This window comes from Phodopus roborovskii, unplaced genomic scaffold (assembly GCF_943737965.1).
Source record: "Phodopus roborovskii unplaced genomic scaffold, PHOROB, whole genome shotgun sequence".
NCBI classification, from domain to species: Eukaryota; Metazoa; Chordata; class Mammalia; order Rodentia; family Cricetidae; genus Phodopus; species Phodopus roborovskii.
The window spans coordinates 51129-76168 of NW_026125169.1; the positions used below are offsets into that span (position 1 = coordinate 51129).

The following is a 25040-nucleotide window of genomic DNA, read 5'->3' on the forward strand; positions in this document are numbered from 1 at the left end:
TCTTTGTAATCAGTCTTTACTATGCAAATTTAGTACAGGTACAAAAATAAAGTAAGCCACAATTTCAGTGACAATGTATTATCAAGCTCTGGAAAAGAAACAGCAAATTCACGAGGAGAATTTTCCTTCCTTCTGTGTGCTAAGTAAAATAAATTAATGCTATGCAAATTCCCTGTTTCAGAGGGGGCAAAATTGTCCATAAATTATTATTTCTTATATCTGGTGAAAGGGCTTTTTGTGTAAAGGCAGCCAAGCCCAGACACCTGAGTTTGGTGCCTGGAACCCACACTACATAGACGAGAACTAACTCCTTCAAGGTGTCCTCTGACTGCAAAAAACACCCTTTGGCATGCTTCACACACACACACACACACAAGCACACACACACACACACACACACACACACACACACACACACACGTAAATAAAATATAGTAGCTTAAATTTTCTTCAAAATGTATGTAAATTTTTCTTCTGAAATTTTTGGGATTGCTAAGAGAAGATACTGTATTCTCTTCCTTTTGGTGTTTAAATATGTGTATTTTATGATTTCCTTCTGTATGTAAACATCCTAATTGCATTAATCCATCATAATAGAATCTGAAATGAATTTGATTCAGTTTCAATTATGTTATAATTATTGAGAAACTAGATCTATAATAGGCAAATTCTTCATGTCCCTGAGGTACCCTTCTTAGCACTGTGACCTTGAGCATTACCTTTTTTTATGTTTATACTTCCAGTGCTAAGCAGAGATAATTGGCATTACCTTAGATAGGTGAAAAGTAAGCAGTTTAAGGGGAATCAGCTCCTCTTGCCTGAAGCATCATTGCTTACGTCATATCATTGTATACTATATATTCTCACTTTGAATTGGGGCTAAAATTTCATATTCAAATACACAGTTTTTTTTGGTGTTTACTCGATGTATTTTTTAAAAGAATCAAATCTTGCTGCAAATTTTGCCAATTAAATTTAAATTAATAATTGCTTTTCAAAAAGTGTTTTCTAAAGGGTTTAATTTCATTTCAACATTTTAAAACTGATGTTATTTCAAAAACATTTTACTAGGGTAATACAAAGTGAAAAATGACCATGGGTGTCACATAAAGGCACAAAAATCCTAAAATGAGATGGTTGTGAACTCTGAATAAATAAAGCTATCAGGAAATTGTTAATGATTCCTCACTCTTATCACAAAGCTATTTATAATATACACTGGAATATTTAAAGGCAGTAGGCATAAAATGGAAGTGATACTTTCATAAAATTGCATCCTCATTGAAAATATATTTACATGGAGACAATGCTATGCTATCCTGACAGAGCGGTCAAGAAATTTCACACCACACACACACACACACACACACACCTTAAGTTCTTAGAAAACATTCTTCATAAGATTGTATATTGATGTCTATGTTATGGATTATCAGATCACTCTACTTGAGAAATCAGAACAGTCAGGTATGTCTCTAGATTAGTCCATTCTAAAATGGTGAGGTTGATAAATACTCCAGAGATTACTGCCTAAGATAATTGTGTATGCCATGAGAGATCATAGATTAAAACACCTTTATTTAAAATAAAGTATTATAAAAGTAAATGTATGACCTGTTGTTATTATATTATTTGTCAGAGTTTTTTTCAATTAAAGAAACAAATAAGAAGCTCTCTATCACAAATATCATAAAATATTGACATAGAAGCAAGCCATAGTCTAACTCTATCCTGATTGTTTCCTATTCCCTCATGTTCCTCTCTGCATTGCTGTTCAAAGTAGTGTGTTCTGCAGGGCTAAGATAGTGGTTCACACTTTCTCCTTTAATTTTTCAAGCCAAGAAATTTGTAAAGCCACTGAAGTCTTCATGTGCCCTCTGTGTGACAAGAATTGTTCATTGCAGAGACTCAATGACAGCTGCATCTATGCCAAGGTGAGTGTGGGCCTAATCAGTCCCTACCATGAACTCCAGTGTTTGGAACACTTGGATAGTAAAAAGATTCCCAGGAAATAGCTTTTCTGCAAAAATTAATTATCTCTAAAATCTTCCTCAATCATTAGAGTTATTGACAACTGAAAAAGAAAACCAGTCTGTTGAAATTAAAAAGAGAATATATTTTATTTTAATCTTTTTCTTCTTGTGTTATTATAACTGGTAACTGACACCTTAGATACAAACCTCCACTTGACATTGCATCTGATTCATTTTATGAGAGTAATTATTTCCTTGGCGATGATTCAATTTCTATCTTTCATGAATTTATTAAGTTAAAATACTTTTAGCTACACAGAGGACATGAAATGTCATTTCCCAAAGTCCCACACCACTATCTATCAGGATAACCTGAAGGACTTTTAAACTCCTGGACAGCAAGCTTCATCCCAGAGCTATTAAATAGGAATCTGTAGGTTAAAAGCTAGATGCCATCACATTCCAACATTTCTAAAAGTTCCTAGGTAAACACAATATTCATACAAATATAAAGAATACCTGTTTTATCAGTTTTTATTTTCAAAAAGTTCTACGGGAGAAAAATTAGCATGTAATAAACTAGACTAGATCCACTTGAAAAGTAAAAGTCAGTACATTTTCTTAATGCATATGTACCTGTGAAACACATAATGACAGTGGAGATAATGAACATATGTGTCACCTCCAAAAGCTTCTACATACCTTCTTACCCTCTCCTCTGTTTAGGTAACCAATTATAATGAGTCATTAACTAACAATAAGCATGCATGTTTCTTGATGTCTATATGTATGACATTAAATGGTATGATTTTTTATAACTTCTCTTGTACACTGTTACAGTTTTGAAATTCATCTTAAAATGTAACATTTAGCAGCAGAACATTCACATTGTTGTTGAATACTGTTCCATTTTCTCTATATCAATGCTTGTTATTTGCTTACATATTAAAGCATTTCCCATTTTAATTACAGCTCCTAAAAGTACTCATTTCCCAGTCTTATGGCTGACAGTTTTAATTTCTCTTTGGTCATTATCTAGAAATAGAATATTCAGGTTAGATGATAGCTTTATTGTTAACTTCTGTATTAGTCCAGTGTATATATTACAATGATTTGCCTGATGCAAGTCACCTATATAAGAAAAGAGGTTATTTTAATTCATTATTATTGAGGTAGCATATTTCAGGGTATCACCTAGTAAAGGTTTTCTTGCTGACAGAGCCCCAGTGTAATGCAGAGGAGAGGCCCAAGGTGAGACTGGCAGGGTGAGATTTTGTTTGGTCACTTTCATTTTTACATAATCACGAATTCTTTCTCAATGACTGGACTCCACTGGTGATTTGTATATTATTAATCACTTCTCAAAGGTCCCAACTTGAAACATTAGAGTCAGATTACATTTTCACCCATTACCTTAAAAGTAAGTAGTCAAACTATGTACATGATGACCTTTTGAAAAACGGCTCACCCACCATTATCCAAATTGGTTAAACTATAGTATGTACCACATCTTTTGCAGTCATGTCCAAGAGTTGTTTCCCACACATCTAGCATCAGTGTGTCAATCTTTGTAATTGTAAAGACTCTGGTAGATGTCTAGAAGCATGTCATTATGGTTTAGTTAGTTAAAAATCATTTGATGTCTGGAAGGGGCCTTTTTTTCTTTCAAAATAGTCACCTTGGACTACTGTTGTGCTCTGTCTAGATATTGTTGCTTCTACAACAAAAGCAAGACTTTCCTGTGTACCCTACTAAGGTACCAGGAATGATGAGAAACTCTAGAATGGCTTATGAGAGTACATGCTTGGGGAACTTTGGTCCATTCTTGGTTCTGTCTTTGACCTTTGGTAGTTTCCTTATATACATGCACACTTGATGCATAGTTTTCACCAAATTATTTAATTGAAACATTTTAATTTTCATAGTTCTTTATATGCCTGGAACTCTTTTAGAATGGTAATCTCAAGTAATGATAATTCCTTATTTCTTTCCCACCTCTCCTGTTGCTGTGCCTCCTTTATACTGTTTTGGTTGTTTCAGACATAGGTGTAAAATTGATCCTTGTTGGTCCATCTTGTATAAAAGTAGAGTTCCCTATAACAATTAATTTTCACAAGGTCCAATGCAATATCAATAACTAATCACTTTATCACAAACCAAAAACTTAGAAAAGTTAGCTACTTTTTATCTTGAATAACTAAGATTTAAGGAAATTCATATGTTTACTTTAAAAACATGCTTACTTTTGAGTTCTCTGGGAAGGTCCAACAAAGATGATACAGACTTAGATATGAATATCCTGTTTAGTAGCTGTATTTTCACATCACTTTTTTTAATAATTCTAGTGTAGCACATATAGATGACACAAGTAGATACAATAAAGTTAGATAGATGATAGATAGATAGATATGAATATATACAAGTCACTCTGTTATAAAGTTATGAACTGCTAAGATGTTCCAAAATTAATAGCCTTACAGATAACAAAGGTCTAGATATATGTTACTTATGTTACTTCTAATTTTTTTTAAATCCAATAATGGGAAGACATGAACACTAAAGACAAAATTATCTGTACGTATCAGAGTTAAAAAGCAGAGAATCTGTCCAAGAATGTTTAAAACGGGGGGGCTTTTGCAAAAGTCAATAAGAATAAGGAAGATACACATAAAGACATACATACTTCAAGAGTTGTTTGAGAATTTATGCAGAAATCAGTAGAAAATATTGCCTCATAAAAAGCACAAGAAATAAGTACAAATTGTATGAAGTTTTCTAGGTGCTACATTTCTCTATACAAGATTACATATAACTACTTGTTTTACATCTTTAGATATCACTTTCCCTCTATATTTGATGGAGGAAAATGAATCCTCATTTATGTGCTAACAACTCTAGATTTATATTACTAGCCACAAGACAATATGAGCTGTCACTTCAGTTCCGTTAGGAGTCTATTAATTCCTGAGACTAGGGAGAAGAAATTAAACACTACCACATATTATTTTGAAATGCATATGTGTTTGTATGTAAAAATTACTTTTATCATATATACATACACAGACAATGTATGTATATATATATATATATATATATATATATATTATTTCCTTAAGTTGCCTGCCTACTTTGATTTTAGCAATAAAAACTATGTGAATTAAAATATCACATGACAATGATAGATACTTTACAGCTTGTTGCTCTGCAAAATTTGGACCTCAGAGAGAAAAATTATTTTTTTAATTTTTTTGAGACAGGATCTATGTAGCTGAAGTTGGCCTTTAATTTATGAAACTCCTGCCTCAGCCTAAGTGTCAGAATTATAGGTATATACCACCATATTTCAAATAAACCTATGTGCATATTAAAAATAATATTTAACTAAGTAATTTAGTTATATTTGTGCAACCATTTAAAAACAAAATACTGCACTATCAATTCATGTGATTCTATGATTTTTCCTGAAGGTTAAATATTAAAGAGAGGCACTCAATATTGCATGTAGTTGTGAAAGCAACTCAATGCTTTAAGCTAAGCTCATCCATAATTTTTACTTTGATTATTAAAGTTCATTTCTTTAGAAAACAATTATTCAGTACTTATATGTGACTCTAGCTATATACTGATTATAAAACTACTACAGAAATAGGAGATACAGTAGGCTCTTCCTTTAAGAAATTTCAAGAAAGAGTCTGCCAGATCATCCACCAAAATTGCAGAGGACATTTGTTTAAGAAGAATACTACAGAGCTCAAGATTTTGGGTATTTAGAATCACTTAATCAATGGATAACACATGGAAATATAACTGTTGAGCAGATCCATGTGGAGATATGGTTCTGAGGCACACATTTAAAGACAACTGTGTAGGGGAGCACTAAACCAAAATTTACACAATTTGAGTACATTTCATCTAGGTATATTGAATATAGACCATTATGCATTATATCTGCTACCCAAGAGTTGAGGATTTAAAGTGAGAAATAATTGCATCTCAGACCAAATTCCAATCCCCTTAGGAGCATGCCAACAGTGGTAGCCTGGCCTACAGGATTGGATTAGCTCAGTAGATCCCTGCGCATTTGTTATAGATGAGATTTTGTGAGTGTGTCACTGTCCGAACATCATGAAGTTCCAAACTTTCTAAGAAGTATTAGAAGAGACTTACTAGCCATAGCAAATGAGACATAAACTCAAGTTTCCAATATCACAGGAAGGGGATGTGCTTAAATAATACCAGCATTCATCAACGACTAACAGTGCTCAATGTTCAAGGCAAAATCAGACATTAACTACCATGGGGAATTTGTACTGTTAGGCCAGTACAGAACCCCCTTCTAACTTTACTCTGTGCTCATCAACAATGTAAAATTAAATGGTTGTTCGTAAATCTGAATAGAACTTGATTTGAATAAAACAAATCATTGAAAATATGTATTCTTAGGAAGAGCAAACATCCATTGTTTTTAGAAAAGTCTGAAATATTTTTTGAAAATTAAACTTGATATTTTCTTTGAAGTAGCAAATGTTCTTTCCTGTTAGAAAGGTCAAAGCTCATATTTTTCCTTCCAATTACCTCAGATGTAATCTTGACCAAACCACAGTGTGTTCAGTTGCTCTCTCTCTCTCTCTCTCTCTCTGTCTCTCTCTCTCTCTCTCTCTCTCTCTCTCATTCCCCATTTTAACTCAGCATTTTTTTTCTGTCAGTATCAAAAAGTAATCAGTAAGTGGATTATAGACACAGGCTAATTACTTATCTCTGTGATCTCCAATATCCTGATACCTTTGATGTGTAAACAAGTTGTAAATCTAAGAAAATTATTTTGACATCATTATACTCCTGCACATTTTGAAATCTTCCTTGGTTCTTATTTTAGTTCTATCTCCTGTTACATGTATATAATTCACAATGAAAATATATATTATATAAATATTACATATACCCACCTTAGTTAACTAATTATGTTTCTAAACTGCTAATGACCAAGTTTGAGCTCAAATGTGCCTGAGGGTTTTTTGGTGAACTTTTTAAAAGATAATGGAAACCATTTTAAAGTGAACACTGCATAAACTATAAGCAATCACATTCACTAAGCATGTTTTTGTTGTTGTTAACTGTGGCCTTTTACTTCCAGTTTTCTAAAAGCATGGCTGTGTCTGAAGCAAGAGGAACCCTTCCATTTCTTGGTGACCTTTAAGTCCGCATATGTAAAGACTCTGTAGCACTCTGAGAGGCTGTTCCTGTACTGTTTGTTTAAAGAGGGAGACAGACAGCTGTTCAACTACTAAAACAGCTCAGGTCTCTCTGCTTCCCCTGATGTGTGTAATTTTATGCTCTCTGTGGGGGAATTTTTCTATGATACTTGTCTCTGCTATCCATAGTGATTATTCTGAAAAGCAATACATAATAATTTTAGAAATCTCCAGCCTTAACTAAGAAAACTTTGTACTTACACCCAGTCCCCAAGGCTTCTCTTTGGTGTTTTGTTTTTTGTTTTTTTTTTTTTTTGTTTGTTTTGTTTTTTTTTCTGTGCTGTGCTGCAGGATAAGACACTTTCCTGTGCATTCTAGACAAGTCCTCCATCACCAAGCTAAGCATTGTTCATAATGTTTTTAAAAGGCTACAATTGAAATCTACATCAGTATTATCGTAATGTCCTCATTAGGAGCCTTCTTGACTATAGACTAATCAAGGTGGATGCCATTCTACCCCAACTTCTCTTATAAGAATGATGTTTAACTCATAATTTGCCTTATCTTCTTTGGGGGATAATGCTCATTTTCCTGTGTACAATAGCCTTCATATTCACAGTTTCATTTTCTGTGATTTTATTTAACCTTGGTAAAGTGAACTTTGCAAACATTAAATAAAAATCCAGTATTAAATTATTCATAGGTTTTAGACTCCATTCCATTCTATTCTACCTGGCACATGAATCATCTCTTTGCATATCCTTGTAGTATATGCTACCCATCTGCTAGCTATACAATAACCCTTGGGTAAAAGTCCTATGTTCTTAGTATCAGAGTATTTGTGACTAAGTAAATCTAGACTCATGCAACCTCACAATGCCACTTTCACTCACCTCAATTCATCTGAGCATGTAGACATACTATCTCACATTATTTCTACAAGAAGAGTGTGAGTATAGTATTATTAAGTTTTGTACATGTGAGGAAGTCCACATTCACAACTGACTTATTGTATGTTGTTATATTTGCTCTATCCTATCTTTGGCTACTATTGTGTTCTTATTGTGACAGACTTATACATTAAGCTTTAGCAAGCAGGGTTTAGCACAGTCTGAAGTTCTGGAATACTTTGCAATATATCTTCCACAGATATTCAGAAGACTGTTGTTATTTATGTGGTTTTTATTTACATGCCAAATATTTAATTTCACTAATTTCTGGGGAAAGTGTTGTGCAAATTAAAAGAAGCACCAGCAAACTGGATTTTATTACATCAGAATTTTATTAAAATCAATTAGTCCTTGCAATCCTGAAAATTATATTCTATAACATTGAATAACTTTACATATTTTATCAAGCTTTAATTGAGTAATAGCTGATTAAAATGTGCTTAATTATTCATGAAAAACTTCTTAAAACAACTTAAGAAGGAACTCTTTACAAGGAGTATATCACTACTGGACCCATGGCACATTTGGAAAACATGAAAGGAATAGCACTGTGACAGCATTCAACTAAAGAAACATGCTTACTACCTCTTCTCTTTGTTCTATAACTTCCCCATTCTGGAAACTTGCTGACAGGAAACAAACCATATAATCTTTAACTTAGACACTAACTTTTTGCGTTTCACAGTATTAATGTGTTTGACTATGGCATAAAATGAATGGCTTCTTTGGGGATCTAGAAACACGTAAAAGCCAGAATGAAGTTGGGGTACAAAGGAATTAGAGGGAAGAGAGAAGAAAAATCTGTTGTTTCCTCATCTCTTCCCATGAAGAAATCACATAAACTATTGGGGAACTGATGAAGATCCCAGGTCAAAAGATTAATAGACTACACAATGTTGTGATAGAATCTGGGAAGAAATTATGGTACCTGATGCAAGAAATATCTTCTATTCTATTTTAGTACCATCATTAATTAGTATAATTAATGTTTCTATTTTTTCTATTAAGGTAACATACTTGTTTGATAATGGAGGGACAGTCTTCTTTGCTATTTTTATGGCAATATGGGGTAAGTATTTTCTTTCATTACTCATTTTTCAACTCTGACATTCCAACTATATCTCAGTGCTACATACACATGCCTACACTCAAGCATGCATGCACACATGCACACATAAGCACACACCACATGTGCCAATCACACCACATATTTTCTCAACAAGAAAATCTCTAAGATGGTACTTGTTTGTTTTCCCTCTTCATATATTTACTCATTAGAGTTTAACTCTTATTTAATCCTCTAATCTCTGAGGCTTAGACTGTCAAAGATGGGTATTAATAAAAAACAAACTAAAACCAAAATTAAGTTCCTTGTATTATTACTGGTACAAACAATGGCAATGAGTTTGCTTGATAATTTTACTTGGTTTTTTGTTTGTTTGTTTGTTTTGTTTTGTTTTTTGTTTTTCAAGACAGGGTTTCTCTGTGTAGCTTTGTAGACCAGGCTGGCCGTGAACTTAAGAGGTCCACCTGCCTCTGCCTCCCGAGTACTGGGATTAAAGGTTTGTGCCACCACCCCCTGGCTTTTACTTGTTTTGCCCTGTGCTTCATACCTTTAGAGGATGAACTGATTCATACTTGACTGAACAAAAATGTAATGTGTTGCAAATTCTATTTCAAGCCAGCAAGTTAAAATCATACTAATTATATGTGAGTATATTCTTTAGCCTTTTACTCATATTACTCATTGAGATTCTAAGGTGTGTAATTAACTGAAACCTGATGTGTACTCATGCAAGTTGGAATTGCAGTAAGGACTTTGAGAACTTTTAGGGAAGGTATCATTTTCCTGGCTAGAGTCAGTTTTCTTGCTGGCTTTGCTGAATGCATTCATTGAAACTGGCCAACTGAAGAGAATGGCCGTGTGTATGTGTGTGCTGTTGTAGAAAATTGAAATGTATTAGAATATGATAAGGCTTTCATTCTTATTGTCTTAATTACTAAGAATAAAAAGAAAATCTACCATATCACATCATATTTCTGAATTTGAAACAAACAAACAAAAAAATTACCATCCAAATCATGCCCCAAGAAAATGGTTGTTTTGTGATCCTGAATTGCAGACAAGAGGAGTGAAGAGTTAACTCCAGTTTCTTGTTTAAATACAAAATATTGAAAGAAAATAGGTTTGTTCCCCAGATTTTGCATGGAGAATGGTTATTATTAAGTTATCAGTCAGTGTTACCATGGTGATGCATATTATTTTTGCCTTACTCCACAAAGTTTTCCCAGAGAAACAAACCAGAATACAAAGCATGATTATATAATGCACACTTCAGCCCAGCTGAAGACTGTAAGAACAGAAAGCTTTTGGGTGATGGTCATGCTGTTTCAGCTGCACAGCTCCTGCTTTTTGCAGCTCTCCCTGCGCAGGTAGCACAGCAATGATTTGCCAAACTTCTTGAAAAGTGAATTTACTAAAAGGTCAAGATGGAGGTGAACTATCGTCCTCTGCAGCCATTTTTCTCCTAGTGTTATATTGAGGTTCGAAGTGGAGGTATATCATCCATGGGAATGCCATCATGCACACTTTCTCCACCTTCTGGCATGGATGAATCACTCACAGCTGAGTTGTAATAACTAGAATTTCCAAAATTGACATCATAAGGTTCTGGTGCATTGTCTAATCGCAGAACTGAAAAAAAAAAAAACAGTAAAATCAACAGAGTAGTTTTATGTGGTAATCTCAATGATGAATGCTCAGCCACCTGATTACATTATCAAACTATAGGAACTCTTCTAGGTGATGAACAGATACATCTTCTATGTGCACTTCTCAGACATTACTTCTGAAATGTTAGATAAGTAGAATTTGCATGCCACATTTATTCCATGCATAAGAAAACAGTGGCATTTCTAAAATTCTAAATTAGACACAAAATTAAGAAAATAAGAAAAGCAAAGCTTATCAACAAAGCACACTAATACCTTATACATGAAAATATAAATATAACTGATTGATTTGAATTTTGTGGTTTCAATGTCTGGTACAAAAATTATTTTTTTAGAGAAATTGAATTTATTTTAAGGATATCACAAGAAGCAAAAACAAATATTCAGGAAACGTTTATAATTTCACTCATCAGATAAGGATACAGTGACTTTTCAACACTTTAGAAATGACCAACCCTACATCTGACAGACAGCTGATTTCAAAGATATACAAAGAACTCAATAAGATAGTTACAAAAATTATTTTTTAAGTTAGGACATTTAATAAAACATTACTATTTACTGATTATCATGAAACCTTGATAGTCAACCCTGTCAAAGAAATAAAGAAACTTATAAAAGTATGTTTCCTTCTTATCTGACAGATCTAAGTATCGCTCAGGACACTGATAGATGAATCAGGAGATTTTTGTTTCATTTTCAGGAAAGTGAAATACTTTCTTAATGATCTTGAGTATGTTTTTCAGAGAATACCTGCTATGTACTGGATATCTTAAAGTACTGTAAGCAGGGACTAATTACTAATTAGATAAGTGATCTAATTATTCCTATAAGTATTATGCTGCCTGACTATTTATTAAGCCATCTGTTTGCAAACTAGTCTCCTGGGAACTCTGGGTCTTTGAAGAGGTCTCCTAAACTATATGGAGGAGATCAAAAAAGGTCTCTTTGTTGACTTGCTGTTGCTCTAGGCATCAGTCACAACTACTTAAAATGGAAAACCTGACAGAATGATTTTTATATTATGTACATAAGACAAAATTCTTATTGAAAATCATGTATTTGAAAACTTAAAAATCCTCTCTTGAACTTTGAAACATGTCACTTTTTTTATATGGATTAGTTGAAACCTACAAACAGAATTCTTCTGAACTTACAGTTAATGGATTTGATTTTCAGTGTGTGTAATATATCAATGATAAACTGAACTCATGAGAATTTAATGAGACTTCACCAGTAGACTCATTAGAGTCAGGTAACTATTTGCATTGGTGGCAGAAATCTTTGTACATGCCAGAAAACAGGAGTGAAATGTCTATGGTGATAAAACACTCTGTTTTATTTAGTGTATCTATATTAATTACAGATATTATTACTACCTTTTAAATCTTGTGTACATGTGCATGTGAGTGTGTGTATGTATGTGTGTGTGTGTGTGTGTGTATGACATGTACTTATGCATGTCTACATGTGTGCATAAATGCATGTGGAGACTGGAAGATGATGTCAGGAGTTTCAAGCGACCTGCATGTCACACATGGAGACATGGTCCCTCAGGTGAACACAGTTCCTCCCAATAAGACTAGGCTCACTAGCCACCTCGTTTAGGGAAATCCCATCTCTACCTGGCAAGGGCTGAAACTGCAGGCTGACTTATCAAAAGTTTCCATGGGTTCTAGAGATTTGAATTCTTGTAGTTATGCTTAGGCAGCAAATATTTAAACCATCAAACTATCTCTAGAGCCTCGTTGACTTAAAAAACAAAAAATAAAAATAAAAAAACATTATATGAGTGGGAAAGTTCTAAATTAAAGTATAATGCCTTTATTTCTCTACATATGAAGCTTTCAGATACTGTGCTTCAGAGCAACATTTCTGTTTTCTTTTATGTTTTTTTTTTTTTTGCTGTTATTATTATTATTAACATTATTGTTTGAGAGCAGAACTGTTTGTTTTCTTTTCAAGGGATAATAATAAAATAAAATGTAATAATATAAAACAAATACTAACACACATTGGATTTGGGCAAAACAAACAAACAGGAAAAAAAGCCCAAAATGGGCACAATAACCAGAGACCTACTTGTTCTCATACTCTGGAATCTCATAAAGACACTAAGCTGGAAGCCAAAAATATAAACAGGGCCTAGAACAGAGACATGCAGACCCGGTACATGCTGCCTCAGTATCTTTGAGGTCTGATCATGTTCATGTAGAGAGCACTGGTTGCAGGGGCAGGGTTCTCTATCCCCTCTGGCTCTTACTTTTCCCCACCTTTTGCATAGGGCTCCCTTAGCCCTGAGGGGAAGCATTTGGTAGAGACACACCACTATGACTGAGCGTTCCAAAATGTCTCACTTTCTGCATAATGTCTGCCTGTGGGTCTCTATTGGTTCCCATATGATGCAAGAGGATTCTTTTCTGATCATGGTTGATCAAGGAACTTATAATTGTTTTTCATGCTCTTGTATAACTCACTTGGGATGAATTTTTTCTAGGTCCGTTTACATGCAAAGTTCAGACGCATATTTCTAGAATTTCATATCACTGTCTTCAATGATATGTTTGGATTCTGAAAACACGCATGGGAGGGTGTGGAGAGAGGGAGAGAGAGAAAGGGAGGGAGGGAGGGAGAGGGGACTAGGATCGATATGTAAAATAAGAAAAAAATAAATTAAAAAAATAAATAAAAATAAAACAAGTTTTAATAAAATGAGCAAAAATTCCAAGTGTTTTTTAAATGTTGCACAAAGATAATGCAAATTATTACTATTATTATTATAACTAATTATTTTTATTTTGGTGAAGGAGAAGTCTCCAAATGAATCTTGTCTTTCTCTAACATACAACACCCTAACTCTTTCATAGGCAGTGCATTGTCACTTAACTAAAGCCATTGTGCACGGGTGATGGTCTGAAAACTGTTTTTACCTGGTTCATTTCTGTCATCATAAAGTCGCCGATGGGAAAATGAATCTGTTTTCCGTTGTCCACACAATAAATAGCCAACAAGGCTAAGCAGGGAAGCACCCAGAATTCCCCCTAAAATGGCTCCAAATATTATTCCTGTATTTTTATTCCCTAGAAGAAAATAACAAAAAAAAAGGTTACAGCTCAGAAGTAAGAAAATAATTATTCATATTCAATAAGCAAAAATACAGATGCAAAGAGACAATATATAAAGATTTGCTATAGATACCAAATGAAGCTGTTCTTAGGCTATATACTCAATTCCACTCCTAAGAAAATTAACTCGTTTTAATAAAATAAATACTATAAATAGAAGCAAACTTAACAATTCTGATAAGAGAGCTATGGTATGGGTAAGTGCTCAGTATTTACAATATATATTTACTGAGTTTAGACAGCAGAAACATTTTAAATATCCTCTCTAATGGATATAAGAATGATAAGATTGTTAAAGTTGTAATATGAAACATATATATTGTTATCATGTTATTTTTAAATGCCTAGATTAGAAGTTAAAAAATTCCCCATATGCAGACAACAGCCTAGAAATGCCAATCCAATTATGTGTTTTTTTTTTTTGTTTGTTTTTGTTTTTTTTTTAAAGAGCTCTGGTGGTTTTATTAAAGGAAGGCTTTTCTGGTTTACTACTTCTCACCAGTCTGTTCTGGCATGCTTCTAATAATATCAGAGTCACCTGGGTCAATGATAGCCAGTGTGCATACTCTGTAGTATTTTCCACATGCTGTGCCCAATTCAATGTTATTGCCACTGTAGTGGCACTGGTTTTAGCCAACATGGCATAGTATTCTATTTCAGATTTCCTCAAAGCCGGGCAGTTGTTGGCGAGGATAACCAACTTCGCTTTGCCCTGTCTGATCATCTTGAGAGTCTGTTTGTATCCCAGCACGTACTTCCCACTTTTCATAACAAGCTGGAGCCTAGAGTTGATGGACTCGAGGGACTTTATCGTCTTCTTTGTGGCCACCATCTTCCTGCCTTAGGTGCGGGACAGCCCCCACCAAGAGCAGCCGCCAAGATGGCCAGGGAGCAAGAAAGGAAGGAACTCCCCAATTATGTGTTTATATATTATAATCAATTTAGCCTCTAAGAAAGTCCATCAGAAGGTACTGAGTTCATTAAAAATAATAATAATAAATAATAAATATCAGGCATCCAAGCATACAGCTAACCCTGAGGACATTAAGTATAAAGAATTCATTATACAGCCTCTGACATCTTTCCTATTTTTGGTTTTAAATTTGATGCAGCCTCTAGGGAATCATATAGATGTCTATGTAATAATGCTGTGGTCCAAAAAAGTTATGTTTATATAATTCTCATTAGATGTTAAACTAAAAGATAAGGATGCTTTCCTTGTGGTAAGCTTGTCTAAGTAATTCTTTGAATGTCACTGCTCCGTTATTGTTCCGCAGTCACTGTGTGTGGTCTGATAATCTATAGAAGCATTCATTTTGTTCAGTGTTTCAAAGCTCACATGCATATATTTTAAACCTCATTTATAGAATATGCCTGAAAGCACCTGTAGTTAGATTTGTCCCAAAGAAGTAATGGAAATTGTTACCTAATGCCTCGGATAGCATTCTTACTTACCATCATCACCTTCATTGTACTCTCTCTTCATGCTCCCACTTGCTAATAACTACCATGAGTTCAGTTAAGTCCCAGAACCACTTCACAACCTCTGATGTTTCCTCCCCATACCACCATAATTGCCTGCATTTCCCTACAATGGCTCTCTAGAAATTTAGCCTTACCTAAAAAAATTAAATCTACTTTATGTACCTTTTTGGGTGTCTGATGAGTCAGAAAAAAGTTTTGAATTATTGGTGAATTTTAAGGTAGGCTGTAAAGTTGTTTTTTCTTGATATGGGGTAAAACCAGCAAAGTCATCATTGTTTGTGGCAAGCCATCCAGTAGGTTCAATAGTCAAAGGGGTCACAGGTGTGGTCATTGGAGGCAGAGGGAGGATGCTGACTGTACTAGAAATGTTGTCAGGAATGTTCATGGTATCATTGTCTAGAGACCAAGTAAAGTTTCCTGATGATGTGGGATGTATAGGATTGGAAGGTCCTGAGACATGTAAAGGATTCAAATGTGCTGTAGATGAATTCAAAGGTGACTTGGAAACAAAGCCTTGAGCCAAGGGAGGGGTAGAATATGTGGAGGTAGGTGTTGGACCCTCAGTAGATCTAGCTGTTGGCCAGCTACTAGTGGAACTTATTATTTCATAGGTTGTGGGTAGATCCAAAGGAGAGGTATCTGTCAGCATGGATTTGGAGCCGTTACTACGTTCATTCTCTGAAGTTACATTTGTGATTCTTTTGAAAGGAATAGATTTGTTTCCCCTTGTTTTCAAATCTTCTATGGTGTACAGAGTTGCATTTCTTCCTGGATTTTGTTTCTCAGAGCTCCAAAATGGTAATGAAATGAAGAGAATTGAAATAAATGCAATCTGGGCTAAGGTCAACATGTCAGCCTTCTTTGGTATTGGTTTTAGTATGAGGAATCTGAAAGAAAGTAAGAGTCATTTGAATTATTAAGCACATTCTGAGTTTTCTATGGATCTTAGAGAGATATAATGTTGAGATAATAATATATTTCTTATCCTAAAGTTTGTTTTGAATGGCTTATGGATTTAAGCCAGTGACACTAAATTTTATTTTCTATTTTTTCTTTTTATATATATTTATTTTTTTCTTATTTTACATATCGATCCCAGTTCCCTCTCCCTCTTTTCCATGCTCCCTGACTCCCCTCTCATCCCACTCCACCCCCACTCCACAGGGAGGGTGATGCCTTCCAGGAGGGATCATCAAAATCAGTTAATTTTAAATTCTATTTTCTATATAATCCCTCCTTCTAACAAAAGGCCAGAGAACAACCTTGTCAAGTTACATACTATTTTAAAGATCACTGAGCTTGAAACAACTAGAAAAAAATTATACTCATTATATATGTTCATATACATAGGCTGCTAAGTAACTGTTTAAATATTGTAAATATAGTATATACAGAGTTGTCTGCTTTCTTCAAACTATTTAAGAAAACAGCCTCTTTACAGAGATGTTATTTTGAATTCTAACTGTGAAAATGACTTCACTGATCAGACACTAAATGTCCCATTCTTAGATCTAGGAAGGAAATCTTTCCACTCTCTTAGTACATTTTAATTCATGTTTACTTTTAAATTACTGGAGCTATAACCAATAAAGAATATTGTTGAGGGTATGTGATGTAAAAAACTATTAGGTAATAAAACTGTGATGGTAACCTCACTAACCCAAGCACACCATTCTGCTTAATATGCAAATTCCCTAAGGGTGATAAGGGTTTTCCCTTGGAGCAAACATATTTTAAAATACTGGTTTGTGCCATAATTACCTATAGAATCGTCATTTGTAAGTTATTAATATATTATTGTCAAGATAACTACACTTTTACAGTATTGTTTTTAAACTATATAAATAGTATATGAAAAAGCATTCAGAACAGTATTGGGCCTAAAGTAAGCACTTAATATCCCAACCTCTATTGGTATCAACCAAATATCACAATATATCTATAATGCAGCAGTTCTCAACCTTTGGGTCATGACTTCTTTGGGGATCAAATGACCCTTTCTTGAGGGTGGCCCAATTCCCTCCCCAAAACACAGACATGTACATTACATTTTAAACAGTAGCAAAGTTATAGTTATGAAGTGGCAACAAAAGTAATGTCATGGGTGGGAGTAACCACAATATGACAAATTGCAATAAACACTCTCAGCATTAAGAATGTTAACAATGATGGCTACAATATCTCAGAGATTACAAAATTTACAGTAACATTGCACTGGATACAGTGATATCTTAAGAATAGCTTGTGTTATGTTTTTCACATTGAAGAAGAACCTGAAGCTCAGGGTGGCTAGTAATATAAATTATTAAACAGAAGAGGCAAGCAAAATGCAAAATGATAAAGTAAGTTTGGCTGGATTTTCATATTTAAAAAAATGTTAGCCTGGAGCCGAGAACATTGCTTAGTTGCTAGAGTGCTTACCTAGCATGCAAAAAGTTGACATTCTGCCCCAGCATTGCATAAATCCAGCAAGCTGGGACATGCCTGTATTACCAGCAGTAGGGAGGAATGTGGAGGAAGTACAGAAGCATTAGAGGCACAAGGTAATTCTCAACTACATAGTTCGAGTCCAGCATAGACTATATGAGACTCCATGTCAAGCAGTCTCTTCAAACAATAAAGTCTGAGAACTGAATCAATGCTCTGCAGTTGGATTTTACTTTTCCTAACTTGACTCAGGAAAATAAAGTCCCATTGCTAAATTTTATGTTCAGTGTTACCTGCCAGTTTTTAAAATATTTATTTTTATTTTATGTGCATGAGGGTTTCCTGAATGCATGTGTAGCAAAAGCATGTCAGGCACCCATGGATGTCAAAAGAGGACATCAGGTATGGTGGAACTGGACTTACAGACAATTGTGAATTGCCATATGTGTTCTGAGAATCAAACTCAGATTCACTGGAAGACCAGTCTGTGATTTTAAGCACTGAGCCATCTCTCCAGTGCCTGGCCTGAAGTTCTTCAAGGACTTTAGAGAGCCTCTGTACCCCTCTGAGCATAACTTTGTTGTATTTACTACACTCCCCTTCCACTCAGTAATCTGTTGCAAGTTAAAAAAAAATCTGCGTTATATTCTGTTATACTGTCTTCATCAAAAGCTTTTTAAAAATCAGACTGAGGTTTTGCATTTCAAAGATTTCACTGTGGTATAACTTCTTTCATTCCCGTTCTAATCACTTAAGAAAAGTCTTCTTAAAATATAAAGCAGGTAGGTATTCAGGAATATTCATGGGCACATTACTTATGATTTCTGGCTGAAATACACCAGTAACAGATTGAAGAACAAATCCTAACCTATTCATATGCTGAAAATTAGCATCTTACCGGTTTATGCAACAGTATGGATGATTATCATCAACATAATGCAAAGCCTAAAAGTTCAGGCATATTGTGTAATCCTACATATATAAAGTTCAAAACAGCCACAACTCTCTGTAAAGAGACAACTGATTGCAGATGGACACATGTGGGAAGAAGGTACTGTTCACTGAAAGGTTTCTTGTGTACTCCTCTTACTCTGATTCCAGACAAGATTAGAGAACTATTTACATTTGTGGTAATTCCATTTCCTTATATTTTATTTCCATTTTTTTGGTGATAATTAATATAAGTGGTTTAAGTCCTAAAATTATTAACACAATCAAAAATGTAATTAGTTATACACTTATTATGTTAGAAACTTTATACTTTTTTTCCATTGAATTCTTACAAAGCAATCACAGAACAAGATTTGTAACTGTAAATGAGTTAGAGCTACAAATAATTAAGTGGAGGAATAAAGAGTGTCAATGGAGTGTCCAAGCACTCACATTAGTGAATCAAATTCAGGGTTAGAATAAATCTTGGCATACTTGAGTTAATGTTAATGTCACTCAATAACTGTAGGGAACTGGATTCAGAGTCTCCCAACAGCATGAAAATCTGCAGCTGGTAAAGCCTTTTATGTAGTATGTCACAGATACTGACACATTACCTAATCCTTTCCTCCTGTATACTTCAAAGGCTTCTAAAATACTTAGAATACCTGACAAAATGTGAATAATAGATAGTGGAAATGCTAACCAGTTTAAGAAACAATGACATGAAAATATCTGCCTATGTTCAGTGCAAGCCTTTCTTCTGAACTGTTCCAATTTGCCTTTGGATAAATGCATGGACACACAGCCCATGAATATGCAGGGCCAACCATACTCTGTAGACCATTACATACAACTTAGTTCATGCTATCAGTGTAGACCTTCCTACCATTGTTTTAAACACAGCTTCTAAGTTGAAGAGTCTAAAGCATTCTAAAAACACTGCAAACACAGGTTCATCTATCTTAAGTGCTTCTCAACACTTAACATAAAAAAACCCCAACAACTTCTATGTATGGTTTCTTGTATGATCCATGTAAATAAAAGACATAAGTGCATTTTCCCTAGACCTATAGCTGGTCAATATTCCATTTAGTGAATGCCTTGTGTTGTAGGTACATTTTAAATGCAGTTTAGCTTGGTGTAGCTACATGTACATTTCATAGATGTTTTTCTCCAGTGAAATCTTTACAGATCACAACACATATAGTTATCTTTCTTTTCATCTGCTGCCTGTGCTCTAGACTTTAGGCATTGTACTTGGTCACTCTTTTTATTGTTTTTATGCCAATTAGTTTATGTTCTCTCTATTTAGGCATTTTCCTTATTTTCTTCTAAAAAAAAAAAAAAAACATGATTGCCAAAGGTAGGGTAAAGGCCCTTAGCTGTTCTAACTTTCTTTCAGTTTTGCATGAGCAACCTAGCCTGGAGCTTTTACTCCCTTCCTGTAATGGGAATCCTTGTATCACCAGCCAACAAAGTGAGCTTTATTGCACCAGTTTCACCTTGCCTGTAACATTGAACCACCCAGGGCATCTCTCATTCCTTCACCTCACTTTTGAGTGTAACCTGAAAACCTTGAGTATCAACACCCCAAATAAGCCAAAGCACTGTTACTACCTATAACTTATCTTCTGGGAAAAAGTTTAAAATGAAGGAAGAGAGGGACAGATATTATGTCTGAACACAAGATAAAGATAATTGAGACATGAATACAGCTGTGGCCATGGCATTGCAAAGACTGATTTAGGCCTGTAAGTCTGACATTTGTGTCAGGAGATAAATTTGCTTCTCTTCTCAGGCTTCAAGAGTAACCATTTAACTAGCATGCCTTAGATACTGCTCATCTAAAAAGAATAGAAGGAAACTCAAATCTAAGCCATCCAGTATTCAGAACTTTTGCTGTGAGCATTTGCAGAAGCAAGGATGTTGTGAGTCAGGTTAAGTTGGACCTGGCTGAATTAAACAATGTATACTGTGAGGACAATATAAAACCTACAGAGGACAGTGGGTAAAATTTTTATTTTTCCCCTTTCATTTTTGTCTTTGAATCCCTCCCCATTTATAGGTTACAAACATTTAAACAATATAGTATATTTGTGTAACATATTAAGCTGAAATTAATTGTGCTGGGTTATTAACATCATGCTTGAGTTTGCCTGAGTTCGGCTACCAGCCAGATGTCCTGTGGAGTGGGAAGAAAGGGATAAATTCAAAGATGAAGTGTTCAGAGAAAGAAAACAAAATCAAGTTAACTAGGTAGCATATCCCTCCTCCTCCTGTGTTTATTGCCTCTTCTTGCACCAGGTGAGAGTAATACTAGAGGCATAACATCCAAAGATATTTAGGAAGTATAACAGAAACAGATGTGTAATCATCATAAACTTTAAAAACTAAGGACAGAATTGTCATATGTGGACCAGAAAGAAAAGAGGATTCTGAGCCAGTCAAAATTCCTTAACACAGTTTCTCAATGTCTTGAAATTGAATCTTTACTGTTCTTTTTATTTAACAATACTTGTAGTTTCATTGCAAAAGAGTCCATTTCAATTTTTAAATATTTCTTCTACAGAGAGATTGAACACTGCCTATTCCTTTTCTTTAGTGTTAGCACTGAAAGGTGCCTTCCTATTGCTACATCTCTGTGGAGAGGCTGGAAACCCCTGTGAGGGAGACAGCATCCATGGAGGTGAACCCTCTTGCTCTGCTTAATTTTGATTGCTCATAATTGTATAATATCATTATTCTGCCAAATTTCCCCTTTGTAACTGAATTATACTATTTATACTTTCATAATAAGGAGGTGCACTGGCTCTGTCTGGTTATAAATCCATACAAGAGAATGTATGGTATTAATTCTCAATTCAACCAGGAGAGGAGTTTTATATAATGCCATCAGTTCAGGTATTTGGAAGATCCCATATAATGTTCTGTCTCTGTGGTGAATACCTGAGAGGTACAGGCCCCATTTTGCCCAATTGCTTTGGTTGTTTCTTGTCGAAGATTCATCTGGGTTTGTTTATTTGTTCGGTTTTGTCATGAAAGTTCAGTCAGCCATGTAGCTAATATCCCAGGAAGAATTTGAGTCCTTGTGTGTTATTCTAAGTAGCTTTAGCAATTTGGGCTAGTATTAAGTATGTTCTCTAGAGCCACATTAATAAGAACATAGGCAATTTATGTTCTAAAACTCATTATATAAAGGATTGGAAGCATGAGAAGTCAGAAATTTTACTTATACCTGAGAACTTCCTTTATAATTATTGTTTCACTTTTATTTGAGAAAAAAAGTATGAATGAATGATTTTTTCCTTGAGAAAAATTCCCCAAGGTTTTGCTATCACTCCATTAAAAGGCTCAGATATACATGAATCTATAAAAAAATAAAATAAGAGAATGACATCTTGCCTACTAACTTGGGAGTCCAGTCATGAATTTCACAACTGTTAAAAAATAGATGGATGACTACAAAGCTTAGAAAGAAAGTGTCTCCAAAAGAGATATTCTGGATCCAAATTCTGAAGGTTAGACTTCTATCACATTTCACGTCTTTAGAAACAGCCTCTATGAATCAAAGAGAAAGTGGGTCAACAAGAAACCATCCCTTTTAAGAAGGGTTCAAAATCCCTCAAGCTGAAATGACATTTACAAACCCTATCTAAATTCCCATTCCATAGGAGGTCTTGTATGAGTGACTTAGCCTTCTGAAATTTCTGAGAATGCCAGACATGTCTACTTAGCATGTAGATAACAAAATTAACAAAAGTTTTCAACTTTTTTAGTTAAGAACACCATTGAAAAGGATGTGTAGAAGCTTTTAATTTGTCTAGTGTAAAGATAATTTTTCCAAAAACCCATAAAAATGTATTATACTTAAAAATAAAACTTTAAGCCTGAATGCATATTTTAAAGCTACTCAGTATGTGTTCCTGCCACCAACTCTACTTTAAACATTTTGGTAATTTGCTAAGACTTGACCAAACCCTGTGGTTGAGACGCACATTTAAAGTAATATTTTCACTGAACACTTTTGCTAGTTTAGTTGGTTAACCACATTGGCAGTACTTCCTAAAGTGAGCTCATTTAATAGTGTGAATGTCCACTAAGAAGATAATTCATGAAGGAAACAACGGCCTGTTTATACCAGTCTCTGTGGCTACTTGTTTTACTGTTCTGTCAAAGATTGAGGCCACTGTGATTCCTTTTGATAAAGGTGAGGGAGAGAGAGACAGAAACTGAGAGAAAGAGAGAGGGAGGGAGAAAATGAATCCCAAGAAGCACACACTTACCTTTCAGAAGTAACAGGTGTTTATAGACAGGGAACCAAATATCAAGTTGGCCTAGCTGGAATGAGTCCTCAGCACATGAAAGAGCAGGTGGGTTAAGTGTGACAGTGTGGCTTTGAGCAGGACATAGGCAGATGCTAGAGAAACAAAATTAGGTGGGGCTAGCTGGCTCACTGGCTGGCTGCCTGGCAGGCAGTATCTTGCTTGTGTAATAGAGCAGCCAAGAACCTGACTGACCTGCCTCTCCGCTGTAAGCAATAGGATATCACCTCACGGAGGTCTGAAAAAAGTCCAACCCTCTAGCTTTCATAGGTTGCTTCGTCAGATTTTGAGATAGGTTCGTTCTCTACAACTATAGCAAAAAGGGGGATTGTTTATTTTTTGAGGTGGGGGGAGGCGGTTGGTGGTATCCTCTGGTGCTTTGAGAACTCTTGAAACATGCTGACTACCACTTTGCAGGTAAGAAAATATGAGTGAGTCATGCTCCACACCTGCTTCTGTATGCTAGCCCAAATTATTTCACGTCACAAAACAAACCCGTCAGTCCTTTTCTGCAGTGGCCCTTTGTGACCTTAAACCTGAATGTGAAAAATTCATAGGGGTCAGTAGTGAGGGACTTACCTGAGTTGCACTGAATTTGGTAGTATAGAAAGTCACACAAAGTCAATGAATGTTTATTGAGGTCCTTGAGAATACCGTACAGGGTTACTTTAGAAATAACCTCCAGTACTAAATTTGGTTTCTTGTTTATTTTCTATCATTGGGACTTGTGTGAGAATGAGCCTGGAGCCTTTTTGATCTAGCAGTTTCTACTCTGTGTTCTATTTGCTTTTACTCTCAAGTTAGAAGCTAGATGATTTGTAGTATGCCTGGGTCATACTTAATTAAATACTTGAGTTAGTAACAATTTTTCATGATTGATTCCTTTTACCTCCTTCCATGTCTTATCAAAGGAAGAAATGTAACAGTGGAATATTATTCACTTCAGTATTTGGGGACTGGTATTAGTCTGTCCCGTTTAATATATGTAAGGCTTATGCTTTGTTTCTGTTGTACAAACAGTTGGATTTTTGACTGCTGAAGGAATAAATAAAACTTCAGCTAAAATGAGATGAATGTATGGAATCTGATGTTGATTGGTTTCAGAAAAGGATGAGGTAACTCTATAGTTTTAAATCTTCTGCACCCCAAATACAGAGGTTGATTAGAAATTAAACTCCTAAAAAAAGTATTCACTCCAAGGATATTTAAGCTGTGTCTACATTGGCATGAAGAAAAACAAGTTAAACTCATTCAGACCACTGGTTGCTGAGCGATGGCTGAATAGAGTTCAATTGGTTATCTTCAGATTATCAAGTTGCCAGGCAAAGAATTTACTGAGAATGGGAATATTCCCTGTCTGAAATCAAGGAACTGAGTATGAACAAACAGCTTTGAGTGTACTGTATTCCTCGACTTTCTCCTAGGTATGTGCACGAATGTCATTATCCCTTTCTGTGACTTCAAAGTAGTAATTATATAGATGGTGAGAGGCAGGAACATTGCAAAGCATTTGTGTTCCAACTCTTTTCTTTGGTAGCCCTGAATGTCAAAGTTGTCTTGACCCTTTCCTGAAGATGTTAGCTAAGAGTTCAGTACCTTCCTACAACCAAAACCATCAGATTAGAACGAATGGTAAGGAAAAGTCCTACTTTAACATCCATCATGAGAACACCTAGAAATAAACCTAAAACTGTAAAGTATACATTAATTGTTATTAAGGTTGATTGTGACCAGAAACTTTTTATTCACATGAAGCTATATGTGAATTACTTAGAAAGACAGACAGATGGACAGATAGAAATAAATATAAATAGATGATAGATAGATAGATAGATAGATAGATAGATAGATAGATGTCTCCAAAAACACTCACTGAGGTACAGTTCCAAGTGTATATGAC

The 25040-nt window shown here is 34.8% G+C and overlaps 2 protein-coding genes and 1 pseudogene across 3 annotated transcripts in view; 1 reads left to right on the plus strand and 2 right to left on the minus strand.

Moving 5' to 3' along the window:
• LOC127226439 (anoctamin-3-like) overlaps positions 1–25040 on the plus strand; it is a 112596-nt gene that overhangs the window by 38468 nt on the left and 49088 nt on the right. Inside the window, exons 9-10 of the mRNA XM_051190476.1 lie at positions 1838–1934; positions 9124–9184. Coding sequence (XP_051046433.1) covers positions 1838–1934; positions 9124–9184 — 158 coding nt within the window. The remainder of the gene's footprint in view (positions 1–1837; positions 1935–9123; positions 9185–25040) is intronic.
• Positions 10528–23322, minus strand: LOC127226420 (mucin-15). Of its 2 annotated transcripts, XM_051190441.1 has the most exons (4): positions 23102–23322; positions 15621–16345; positions 13779–13928; positions 10530–10810 (listed from the first exon to the last, which is right to left on the minus strand). In XM_051190441.1, the coding sequence occupies exons 2-4, from the start codon at positions 16306–16308 to the stop codon at positions 10650–10652; spliced, it is 999 nt and encodes a 332-aa protein (XP_051046398.1). In that variant the 5' UTR covers positions 16309–16345; positions 23102–23322; the 3' UTR covers positions 10530–10649. The 2 variants fall into 2 exon arrangements, with proteins under 2 accessions (XP_051046409.1, XP_051046398.1); XM_051190452.1 differs by lacking the exon at positions 23102–23322 and having other exon boundaries at positions 10528–10810; positions 15621–16326.
• LOC127226432 (60S ribosomal protein L30-like) lies at positions 14441–14820 on the minus strand (annotated as a pseudogene).

Coding starts and splice junctions, on each gene's coding strand:
- LOC127226420 (XM_051190452.1), bottom strand. CDS start 16,308: ATGTTGACCTTAGCCCAGATTGCATTTATTTCAATTCTCTTCATTTCA. Junction 13,929..15,620: donor CTCATCAGACACCCAAAAAG/GTACATAAAGTA, acceptor ATTTTCTTCTAG/GGAATAAAAATACAGGAATA. Junction 10,811..13,778: donor TGATGACAGAAATGAACCAG/GTAAAAACAGTT, acceptor TTTTTTTTTCAG/TTCTGCGATTAGACAATGCA.